This window comes from Podarcis erhardii (assembly GCF_964252035.2).
Source record: "Podarcis erhardii genome assembly, chromosome: 12".
NCBI classification, from domain to species: Eukaryota; Metazoa; Chordata; class Lepidosauria; order Squamata; family Lacertidae; genus Podarcis; species Podarcis erhardii.
In genome coordinates this window covers 22,028,489-22,041,300 of record NC_138513.1, presented here as the reverse complement: position 1 = coordinate 22,041,300, position 12,812 = coordinate 22,028,489, and the positions used below count along the sequence as shown (strand labels likewise).

General features: G+C 40.6%; 1 protein-coding gene across 4 annotated transcripts; it reads left to right on the top strand.

The window, feature by feature from the left end:
• Nucleotides 1-140: 140 nt before the first annotated feature.
• SLC25A40 (solute carrier family 25 member 40) lies at nucleotides 141-12,210 on the top strand. 4 transcript variants are annotated; one of them, XM_081834682.1, is made up of 11 exons: nucleotides 155-337; nucleotides 759-880; nucleotides 1,593-1,652; nucleotides 3,060-3,166; nucleotides 3,833-3,900; nucleotides 4,474-4,598; nucleotides 5,541-5,714; nucleotides 6,865-6,974; nucleotides 8,127-8,208; nucleotides 9,742-9,837; nucleotides 11,453-12,210. In XM_081834682.1, exons 2-11 carry the CDS (start codon nucleotides 784-786, stop codon nucleotides 11,569-11,571), a joined length of 1,038 nt encoding a protein of 345 aa, XP_081690808.1. In that variant the 5' UTR covers nucleotides 155-337; nucleotides 759-783; the 3' UTR covers nucleotides 11,572-12,210. The 4 variants fall into 4 exon arrangements, with proteins under 4 accessions (XP_081690810.1, XP_081690808.1, XP_081690807.1 ...); XM_081834681.1 differs by having other exon boundaries at nucleotides 157-337; nucleotides 9,739-9,837; XM_081834683.1 differs by having other exon boundaries at nucleotides 162-337; nucleotides 9,757-9,837.
• The last annotated feature ends 602 nt before the right edge of the window (nucleotides 12,211-12,812 follow it).

Sequence of the window (12,812 nt, the reverse complement as noted above, 5' to 3'; positions counted from 1 at the left end):
GGCCTGAAGGGCCGCCCGTGCCGGGAAGCGGAGGCGGAGGCGCCACCAACCAGCGAGGAGGCTCCCTCCCCTCGGAGGCCGGCTCTGCGCGCTGCCTGGGCGGGGTGGGAGTTAGCGGGGGGCGGCGCCTCCTCCTGGAGGCCTCCCTCGGGGGGGGGGGGCGGCAGCGCCTTTCTCTGAGGTAGAGCTTGGCTTGGAGCTCCGAGCAGCTGCTCTTGTTACCCGAAAGGAAGGGCGGGCAATTAAAAAAAAAGTTTTCCGAGAGGAGGAAGCGACTCTCCTTCGTTGGTTTGTGTTTTAGGAGGCGGACGAGATCGGAGTGTTGGGCCGGGGTGAGGTATGTGACTACAGTAATGGGGTCGCCATTCATATAGCCAGCTCACAGTACCAGCACTTGAGAGAGACTCCCATATAAAAAATGAAATCTGGGTTTCTTTAGAACTGAGCATCGTGAAAATGCGAAATATGAGCCTATCATTAAATTAGAAACAATCGCTATGTGGTAGTGCATTGCAATAATTTTTTTGCCAAGTCGCTGGGTCTTCTACCTGTTTTGTCTTTCTGTGTAAGCTGCCAATTGTCTGAAGATCGGACTGGGTAGCCATACAAAACTCAAGCTTTCAGAATTTGATGCAAATACCACAAGTTGTCCTGAACTTGTTCCAAATTTATTGCTGCTAAATAATGCTTCATATTGTTTGAGGGTGTTTTTTTTAAAATATATATATATATGTGGCTTATTTTCCCCCCAAAAACAGGTTATGTTTTTCAAGGAACAAAATTATGGGCTCTGAAGAGAAAGAAAATGAATTATACAGAATCACAACTTCTCAGCAAGCATTCTCCTCTGGTTGTGGTGCTGTTATTACATCAGTTTTGGGTAAGGAAAAATCTTTGAATCCACTTAGCTCATTATGGCTGCAGCAGCATGTACATAGGCAATGGTTTACCAGGGATATGCAGACAGCTCCTGCTTCATTCTTTCCATAGTGTGAGTAGGACCAGAAACAATATTTGGCATAGTGCCGAATGACTGTATCCGAACTGGCAATTGTGGTTTGTTTAGCTTCAAAGAGACCAAGATTTTCTCCTGGCTTACCAGTAATGGTTTGTTTAAGCAAAACAAGCAATCCCTGGTTTGGATGTAATGTTACACCATGGACTGTAGTTCATTGCTCATGCAAGAGGAGGCATAAAGTGAGAATGATACCTTCATTCATGGTAAGCCAGTAGGATCCTAGAACTGGAGGCTGGTCTTAAAGGCCATCTAGTCCAGTCCCCTTTTTGATGTAGGAAATCTAGAGTTGTTAGAGCATCCACAACAGATGGCTGTCCAGCTTCAGCTTGAAGACCTTGAACAGGAGAGCCTGAGGCTCAGTAACTCGTTTCTTTGTTGAATCACTGTTAGCATTAATAAATTTCTCTTTATGCTCAATTGAAATGTGCCTTCTACTGCCCTCTGGGGCAACAGAGAACAAGTCTTTGCTGATTTATGTATATTCATTTATTCAGCTTTATTTTTAAATCCTTATTGCCAACTAATTTATGCATTCTAAAGGTTTTCCACAAGACAATTTTTATTTTTGCTTTAGTGACACCCCTAGATGTTGTTAAAGTTCGACTGCAAGCCCAGAGCAATCCAAACCTGAAAGGTAAAATCCTTATAGATATGCATATGGGTTACAGATAAAAGGGTGCCTGTTCTATTTATGTTTTGATAAAATGTGGCTTTAATGGTGGAGGAGAAAGTATTGTGTGGGGGTCACAGAACTATGAAGGCCTAATATTATGCATGCAAGACTGAGCTTGGTATACTCGTTACTGTTGTATTTGTGAATGATGTTAAAAGGTAAAAGTATGCTTAATTTAAGAGTGAGGAGAGAGCTTTAACTTCTAATATATACAGTGGCAGAATGGAGTGGTGAATTAAGTTTGTTCATCACTATTTCTGCAACAGGAAATATCTAACAGGTACTTGTATACCTCCCAAATGTATGGTCCATTAGCCAATTAGTATTAAAGTTTATAAGGGATACAGTACAGAGTTTCCTTAAATTATTTAATTATGTAATTAAAATATTTATACCCTACCTTTAACCCAAAGATCTCAGGGTGGGGGGGGGAAACCTTTTAAAAATTGCAATTCATAACAAATAACAGCAAAATACAACCCACTACAACTGCAGACTCAACCTGTGCATCGTAAACTGCTTAGACTGCTTTGTTATAATCAAGCAGTGTAAAGGGCAGGTAGTGTACAAGATACCAGATGACCAGGGTCAAACAAATCCTGCAAGGTAGAAGGTGCCACCACTTCCGTTAGCCCACTCAGCCTGAGTCAGGAGAACCCCAGATTACACTAGATGCCCCTAGGATTTGAGGAGATAAGAGCCCTCTGCATCTCGAGCCCCAAGCCCAAATTACGTAGTAGCAGGTAGCCAAGCAGGCAGGTACTAGATGCAGAGCCAAAGCTTAACCTCAAGAAACCACACAAGAATTATAGAGATAGCTATGTTAATAAAATGTGGACCTGTTACCAGTGAAATAAGAAAAAAAATAAAGTGTGAGAATACATTTGGAAATTTAAGCTAACTTGACTCACTCTAATACTTAGTCATTAGAGCTGTTGACGCCACTGAAATCCAGCAAGAAGCATCCAGGCAAGCATTAGTGTAACATTCCAGAAGTGAGGCCTTTTTTGGATTGCTGTAAATTGGTGGCTGTGCTACTTCACCATGAAGACACCTGGACTAATTTGCTAGAAGCCCAAGTGATGTTGGAGCTGCTTTATAGGCGACAACCAGGTGACAAGGAGTGGCTTCTGATTTATATAAAATCAACTTTCTGCATAGTGAACTCGGCCAGTTTTGTGCCCAGGAGTTAAAGCAGAACCAATGAAATATTTTGCAAGTGGTATATGCATTTTGTTAAATAAAATAAATATCTTCCCAAGGCCTGAGTGAATATCACCCCCCTTCCAGTAAATGTGCCTGAGCCCATGCTTCACCCCCTCTCTGTTACAAACAACATGACAGGTTTTTTGTTCACCCTTTTATCAGGAAAGGCTTTTTTGGATTCTGATGGCTTGACAGATCATGTTTATCTCTATGAAAATGGAACTGGCAAAACTTGGCATAAGACAGCTGGACGTTTTACTGGCATGACAGTAAGTAGAAACATATTTAATCCTACCAGTTTTAACTCTGAGCACAACACTCTACAGGCTGTTGCTTTTAAAAAATATATATCTCATAGTATGAATTCAATGTATTTTGTGTTTGGAGCAGAAGCACTGGATCATTCTCATTATTGTGATAAGAGTTGGTGTCTGCCTAGTAGCACCTTAGAGACCACAAATTTAGTTGGTCTCTAAGGGGCTACTAGACAATTTTTCTATATTTTTATAAATTTCCACTGTGTCAGACCAACACGGCTACCTACCTGATACTATTTTTAATATTGTTTTAAATGCTGTAACTTGTCCTGGTGAAGGGTAGGTAATAAATAATCATTATTGTTATTATTAATACAGAAATATGATTATATGTCTCTTTGAAGTGTGAGGAATTGTTCTTTCTTTGTTTTATATCCTGCCTTTCTCCTATTTTAGGACTCAAGGCAACTCACTGCATGAATTAAAACAAATACACCTGAATACAAATACAACAAAACACAACACACAACCAGTATAAATGTTAAAAAATAATAACCACACTGAAAACTTTTAACCATATAACAGCAGAAAGAAACAAAACAAAATAATATACAAACAAGTGCAACAGGACTTATAGAAATCTGTAACCCTTTCTGTCTTCATATTTGGCTAATTTAGGATGCTTTTGTGAAAATTGTTCAAAGAGAGGGTGTGAAAAGCCTGTGGAGTGGACTATTTCCATCGCTGTAAGTTATATAGTTATTGTCTTCCTATATAGCTTCCTGTAAAGTAGGCCTGCAGCAGAGTAAGGCCCTCTGGGGTCCTCTCCTCCCCATCATCTGTAAAACAGGAAGCAGCTGAGAGGAAAAGGGGCTTTGATGTTGTGCCAAGCATGCAGTTACAGGCTCCTCTGCTGTTAGAAGATCTGCTGCAAGGAAGGGCAAAATATCTTGGCAGAGACATAGAAATGTGCTCCTTGTAAATATGCATTTTGCAATTGTATGAATGCAAGTTTTGTAGTGCAATTGCATTTTGAATTTTGAATAGCTAGCTGTAAGGTAGGGCTTGCGATTCATCTGAGCATTGGCACAATTTGCATTCATTTAATAATTTATAATAATTTGTTGGGATTGTTGAGTTCTTTTTGCTTTCAGCACAGTCAGGATAGATAAAGGGTGTCAGAGAGCTATGGACGCCTGGAATAGTTCTGATCTAGACACTCATATTTTAACCAGTTAAACTAGAGGGGCAACAGCTAACTGAGCAAGTAAGTGTTTAATGATTAGCAACTTTACTAAATATTTATACTTTTGTTTTAGAGCAGTTTCAGTTCCAACAACTGTAGTTTATTTTACCTGCTATGATCAACTACATGATACCTTCGGTTCTAAAATAGGAGAAGATCATGATTCCGTTCCACTTATTGCAGGTGGCCTAGCTAGATGTGAGTCAGTCTCTGCTCTCTAGTTTGCTGTTAAAACTTTATTTCATGTGGTTTAAAAGAAAGTTTGGATAAGTTCCATTGCTTATAGCTAGCATTTTATAATAAAGCAAATGTTGTGATAGTGTAACCTAGGAAACACTTATATTATTAACCATTCCTCATACTCAGATTTAAGCACAAAGGATTTTGGCTGGTGCAGGCCTAACACTTAGCCACACTTCAGAACTTGAGATACCTTACTGAGCTCGTTTGATGCTTCTCTGCTTCTCTGTACAAAGTGCAGTTGACTCACCTCAGTCTTATCTGCTTTAGGCTTCAGTTTATTAGCCCTCATCTGTTGCTGGTTCTAGGTGGGATTAGAAGAAAATAATAAAACTGGGTGTCATCAGTGTATTGATGTCACTAGACTTCAGAATCTCACATGATCTCTTGCAGCAACTATCTGTAGATGTTGAGTAATAAAATGGAACCACATTAAGAGTTGCACCAAAGGAATGGTTGTGGTGTTTAAAATTTGAAGCAAGTTTCAAATTCTGTTTGGTTCACACGGCAAGGGAAACTTAGGGCAGTTGAGCTACAGTGGTACCTCTGGATACGCACATCCCTGGTTGTGTATCCTTTGGGTTACATGTGGCAAACGCAAAGTATTTTTCCAGGTTTCGCTGCATGCACAGAACAGGCACCTCCAGTTGCAAATTCCTCAGGATCCGACCAGAGTTCCAGAACGGATCCCATGCGCAACTGGAGGTACCACTGTAGTTCTTTGCCCTTAAGGCAACACATACATAATTAGATAATTATTTTTATTATGTTTATCTGCATTGAAAAAATGACAGGCATGGACAAAACAGAGAAAGCAAGTCTTCTCTTGCAGATGCTACTATGGAAAATGCTCTATTGACATAGCTATTGAGCATATTGTGTTCCTCCCCTCCCACTTAGTGTGTGCAGCCACTGCAACAAGTCCGATCGAAATGATAAAAACAAGAATGCAGTCTCGGCGGTTGAGTTATAAAAAGCTGCTTGCTTGCATTAGTAGTAATGTGACCCAAAGTGGTTGGCTTTCACTCTGGAAAGGATGGGGTCCCACAGTTCTTAGAGATGTACCATTCTCAGGTATGACTTGTTTTGCATTGGTAGTACTTTTGGTTATATTTGCTGATGCAGATTCTTTTCAGATGAAGATTTTGCCAATTTGGGATGTCTGAAAAGGCAAGAGAAAAGAATCCAAATAAGGCACTGCTTTACAAGTATGAAATGTATGGATGTCTGCATGTAATTAATGAAGGCCAATACGTTTATTTCCTTTCCACCATGACTGAATGTATGAAGCTTTAAAAAATGTTTTAAAAAATAAACTTTGATTTTGGTTATGCCATACTTCCAATACTAAACAGAGTATTTTAAGGGAGGGGGCGGCGGGTTGAAACAGAGACTGGCCCTACAGCAATGCCCAACCACACACTGGGAGCACTGAAGTGCTCTATCATTTTTAAACAGTCTGTAGCTAAGTCCACAAGTTTCCAGCCCACCAACTTTTTTACTAGCCCACTTGCCCACATATCAATAATACTAATTAAAGTAATGGTTTTAAAAACAAAATTTCTGTGATTAGATTATTAAGAAAGATCAAGAAGAACTATTTCTGCCTTGAGATAACTCAAGCAACTTTACTTTCATTCCTCCAAATGGCCCCCAATGAAAACCATTTTTGGTCCAAACTCAGATATACAGCCTGATCCTACAGATGATTGTCTTGGAAGTAAGCATTGTTTTAATTGGTGCTTACTTCTGAGTTTATTGTATAGGAGTATGGTCTTAAGGTTCAAACTAATACACACTAATATCAGTCGACAACAGTTTGACTAGTTGGCTGACATGCCCCCACCCTGCACATGATTATTATATTTTTATTCCACAGTGTGGTAAGTGACAATGTGACAAGCAATTAGTTTGCTTTGTGGAAGCACAATTGCTTCCACAAGTGATCGAAACCCAGAAGTGTTTCAGTTTTCAAACATTCTTTTGGAACCCAAACATCCAACACGAAGTTCCGCAGCTTCCAATTGGCTGCAGGAGCTTCCTACAGCCAATCAGAAGCCACGCTTTGGCTTCCAAACGTTTTGGAAGTTGGGCGGACTTCCGGAATGGATTCCGTTCGACCTCCAAGGTACGACTGTATAGACATAGAAAACATGATCACTGTAGTTCTCCATTTTCAGATTGCAAAAAGCCTCTTTCATTTTCTGACTTTTTGTCCTTATAGCACTGTACTGGTGTAACTATGAATACTTGAAGAAGAGGTTATGCAGGAAATTAGGTGAAAGGGAGCCAACATTCCTTATCACTTTCTCATCAGGAGCAGTAGCTGGTTCTGTAAGTTAATTTTTGTTGATAACATTTTCATCTAATAGAAATTACGTAATTTTTACATAAAACGTGAAAATGTATATAGTAGTCTTGTATATAGAGTCTGTCCTGATAATTTAAATGAGAGGGCAGATCTATATTTGGGCAACATAAGGCAACATATGGGCTACTACTAAAATGAGGCTGCATTTTAAATTGTATTTTAACTCGTATTTTAATTAACTGCTTTTTGTTTTGTTGTGTTGTGTTTTTTCTTCCCTATTATGTTTTATTGTAATTTTGTTTGTTGTTAGCCGCCCTGAACCCGGTTCTGGCTGGGGAGAGCGGGGTATAAATATTATTATTATTATTATTATTATTATTATTATTATTATTATTATTATTACTGTTATTAAAATAAGTAGGCATTCTGAGTGGGAAACTCCTTGTGCACTTTTAAGGTATCAACAGAGAAGCACCAAATGAAAGAGGGGAAAAAATCAGTTTATTAAAGCCAAGGCAAAAGGCAATGATCTTCTTAGCACATTTATTTGGAACAATGTCCTGTTTATTTCAGTTGTACTTTCTTTGAAGTAAATAGGCTGTGGTTTGGTTGTTTCAGCATAAACTCACAGCATTGTTTTATGCATGTTTACTTAGAAGGACCAAGCTAGATGAGATGCTAAACATATCTGTAGTACCCACATTATGGGGAAGATGAAAGCATCCAGTTGTGCTACTGCAGATGTACTATTATACTATTACATTATTGTACATTTTAAGCCAAGCAAAATGCATAGCACTTCATTCATATATATGTTTACTCAAATGTACACACACGAGATTGTACTTTTTATTGCAGATAAAAAGGTTATGATTTGCAGTGAAAATTGCTTTGATTCCCACCTAGATGCTGAATTTAACACGGATAAGCTCTCAGTTTAAAATTCAGGATTTAGTATCATCAGTATTTCATGCTATATTAACACTCTAATGTGTATACTTCAGTCTCATTGAGTTAATTAGAACTTAAATATTTTAAATGTATTAGATTGTGTTAGTGCAGTCCAACAAGATGCAAGTCAGCACACAGAGTATTTTATGCTTACACTGAAAATTGCAATGGAATCTATTTGCCTGTGGGTACTGTTAACATTCAAAAATTTAATTCCCCCCTAGATTGCTGCTGTATTAACTTTACCCTTTGATGTAGTTAAAACACACAAGCAGACTGAAATGTGGGAACCTGTCAGCACACATGGTAAGTTCTAATTCACCAAGTATTTTTTTCTTTCAGATCCTCTATCAAGTACAATATTTATTGAAACCCATTCTTGGTGATCTAACCAGTATCATCAATACCTTTGTAACATCATGGAAGGACCACACACTTCGTGGGCTGCCCTTAGTGAATATTTTGAAGCTGTAGAATGTGCCGGCCTGCTGGCCTCTTTTATATGATTAGGAAGGCAAGAGAATATTCAGCCAGCTCTGAATCAAGTGTTTAATAGTTATTTCCAATAAAGTACTTCTTTAATTTCTTACATTTTATTGCATAACATTTTGAATTCTATGGTACAGTGGTGCCTCGCAAGACGAAATTAATTCGTTCCGCAAGTTTTTTCTTCTTGCGAGTTTTTCGTCTTGCGAAGCACGGTTTCCCATAGAAATGCATTGAAAATCAATTAATGCGTTCCTATGGAGACCGCTTGCCAGGCTGGCGGTGCGGAGAAGGGCTTTTCTCCCCACCGCAAGCCTTCAGCACAGGTACGGGAACAGAGGGGAAGGCGCGCAGCGCTTCTCCTCTGTTCCTGGGGCTTGTGGTGGGAGGAGGGTTTTTCCTCCCCACGCCAACATTCAGAACAGCATTCTGAAAGTTGGCGGTGGGAAGGAAAACCCTCCTCCCACCGCAAGTCTTCAGGACAGCCATCCGAAGGCTGGCGCGGGGAGAAGGTCTCTCCGCCCCACCGTCAGCCTTCGGAGCAGCCTTCCGAAGGCTGCCGGTGGGGCGGAGAGACCTCCTCCCGCCGCCAGCCTTCGGAGCAGCCTTCCGAAGGCTGCCGGTGGGGCGGAGAGACCTCCTCCCGCCGCCAGCCTTCGGAGCAGCCTTCCGAAGGCTGCCAGTGGGAGGAGGTCTCTCCGCCCCACTGCCAGCCTTCAGAGGAGGTCCGAGGACAGTGGGGAAGACGTGCTGCGCTTCCCCGCTGTCCCGGATATTTCCCTATGGGCTTTCGTCTTGCGAAGGAAGCCCATAGGGAAATTGTTTTGCGAAGCACCTCCAAAACGGAAAACCCTTTCGTCTAGCGGGTTTTCCGTCTTGCGAGGCGTTCGTCTTGCGGGGACCACTGTATTCAAATTGTAATAAGGTAAAGGTAAAGGTACCCCTGCCCGTACGGGCCAGTCGTGTCCAACTCTGGGGTTGCGTGCTCATCTCGCTTAAGAGGCCGGGAGCCAGCGCTGTCCGCAGACACTTCCGGGTCACGTGGCCAGCGTGACGAAGCTGCTCTGGCGAGCCAGCACCAGCGCAGCGCACAGAAACGCCGTTACCTTCCCGCTATAAAGCGGTACCTATTTATCTACTTGCACTTAGGTGAAATAAAATTAACAATCACACTGCATGTAGCACAGCACAGTACAAATACTACAACCGGCAGAGGGGGGGGAGGAGTTTTGAAAGCAGTCCCACCTGAAAATGGTGCCTCCTTGCAAAATTTACCACCAGAGAGATGTGGCTAGGTAGAAGCATAATTGACATTTAATTGTACATCCACATTTTTCTCCTCCTATTTAGTAGTTTTGTTTTACTCAGCTTCACAGCAGAGGAGTTTATCGATATGGGAATTAATGAAGAGAATTGTTGCTGAAAATGGATTTACTGGATTATATACTGGTAAATTATTGCTTTCTCACTAAACTAGAGGTTGATATGTTTTCCATATATTGTTTGTCTTAGGCAGTATCGTAGTATCCACAACAGAACTTACTGTGCAGTACAAACACCCTTCACCACCACCACCCACACACTGTTCCTGTCCAGTGCCACAGTGTCCTTTCACCCAGTCCTGCCAGCCTCCATCTGGTGGCTGCAGCACTCCCCGTTCGGTCCGATTTATGGCAGGGGGTGGTGTGGGGCTGAACCTGCCTAGGATTCATTGGAGCCAAAGCCAACCCCACTGCCATCACATGACAGCATCATGCCCAATCACTGCAGAAGCTCTGAACTGGGCAGGACTCCAGATGCAGTGGTGGTCCTGCCCAATTGTTAGGAGCAGCTCTGATTAGGATTGTACCTTAAGCTATTTAAACCATTATGACCGTCTTTCTGTAGTTATGACAATAACTCTTTCTTGTTTTGCATAGCAAAGTGTGATGTAGTGGTTAAGAGCGGTAGCCTCATAATCTGGGGAACTGGGTTTGCGTCTCCGCCCCTCCACAGGCAGCTGCTGGGTGACCTTGGGCTAGTCACGCTTCTTTGAAGTCTCTCAGCCCCACTCACCTCACAGAGTGTTTGTTGTGGGGGAGGAAGGGAAAGGAGAATGTTAGCCGCTTTGAGACTCCTTCGGGTAGTGATAAAGCAGGATATCAAATCCAAATTCTTCTTCTTCTTCTTCCCTACAAACTTATTTTGCAGTTGTGAAAAGTGGAAAACAAACTAACTCAGTTACTTAATTGGGGAGGCCCCCAGGGCACTGATCTGTCCCAATGATGAGAAACTGTTAAGCCCCCATCTAAGAATGGGATGCAGGTAAAATAAATACAAAAATTCTGGAGAAACAGCCTTGGCAAATAAAAATTGTCATGTAATGTACTTTCACAGTCTCTACGAGAGTCTGAAGCATTACCATGAACATTGTTATGGGTAAACAATTAGGGTTGTGCTTTTGAATCTCTCAAAGAATCTATGAACTTTATTATATTAACAATGATTAAGCTCATTCAACTGCATTGTTGATAACATCATTCAGATTTATTAGCCTTACTTTTCAAATGGCTTTGATCTCTTTTAAATCTGCTACAAAGCCACTATTCATATACTCCAAATATTTTGTTTATGGATGATGGCTCAAGGCTTGACAAACCTGTGCTTTCTGTACATTGTAGGTTTAAGTTATGTGCAGTGATCTTGTGAGATAGGGTCTGTAAAAATATATTGGTATAATGGTTTCTGCACAGTGATAAATATAAGAGCATTCAAATTGCAAGACTGAACAACAGGAGAAACCAATAAGCAAATGAACATACTGTGTGGTCCCTTTAGACTTGCGAATAATGAAATATAGATAATTGGTTCTGGCCCCACTCGGCTCCCTCTTTTGTGTGACAGTCCTTCATGTCCCCTCCCCTCTTCTATGCTAAACATAACAAATGATTGAAATAAATGGGTAAGTACAATAACATTGTGCTAGTTGTGCAAAAATTTAAGCAATTACATACAATAGCTTACTGATGATCTCCCACTTAGTTCTTCCATGCTCTTGAATAGTTGTAATTTATCTTTTCTGTAGGCATTATTCCAAGACTGACAAAAATTGCTCCTGCTTGTGCCATAATGATCAGCGCCTATGAATATGGGAAATCTTTCTTCCGTAGAATAAATAAAGACAAAGCTATGAAGAACCTTTAATGCTGATTCTGTAAACTTGGTGGCAGCAGTAAGAAGGTCCCTAAGATAATTTTATATCTTAAAAATATAGTTGATAAGCTCCTTGCATATCATGCACGCCTTCAAGTCAGCTCTGTTCAAGACGAGGACCTAGTTCTGCAAAAGAAGAATGCTGCACAGCCCATGAACTGCCCTAGGCTTCCTCCGGGAAAATTGAAATGTTTTTCATACAGTAGCCACTTGATGTAATTAACCATCATATAGCTGGTAACAGTCCAGCTGGTTTTAGCAATATTTTTTCCCCACAGAACCGTATTTAGAAATTATACATACAAGATTGTATTTCCACAAAGGAAATAATGACTCAGACACTCAAGGCCATATTATTTAGAGTGCCTACATCATGTGATTGAATAATCCAGGTTAACAGCGTATGTGAATAAGGCATAGGAGTAGGACAAACAAATTTCTTCAGCAGCTATGTTTAATATGCACAGATGTTAATGAAAACCATGAGAATTTCCTAGTTTGGATATTTCTACACTGTTATGTTACCAAAATCTTTAGCATGGCATTACCCAGAAACAACCACCTTTAAAATTAAACAAGGAAAATGTATTTTCTTAATAAAATATAAAGTTTACACTTGGTGTCTTTCCAGGACTGATAAAGGCGTGCATCCAGCTGTTGGGCAAAAGGGTACACACACCTAGCCTAGAATTATGCGTGTCATGCTTCCTAATAAAGGGTTAATAAGCTTCCAGTTGTACTTGATAATAGAGTGTTATGCACATGGGCAATACATTATTAAATTAATTCAATATAGCACATGGCCAATTATCTTTTGCCAGCTGTAGAAATTACTCTAATATATTCACGCAGAGTTTAAATTACAGTGGTACCTCGGGTTACATACGCTTCAGGTCACATATACTTCGGGTTACAGACTCCACTAACCCAGAAATATTACCTCGGGTTAAGAACTTTGCTTCTGGATGATAACAGAAATCGTGCAGTGGCGGCAGCAGGAGGCCCCATTAGCTAAAGTGGTGCTTCAGGTTAAGAACAGTTTCAGGTTAAGAACAGACCTTCAGAACGACTTAAGTTCTTAACCTGACGTACCACTGTACACTATGAATGTTACAAGGTAAAACTACCACGGGTGCGAAGAGAACAAAGACCATTTAAAAAAAAAAAGTGTTAGCACGTCCACAAGTGAAAATGTAGGGCATTGTTATATAAAGATCATAGTACACTTTAGA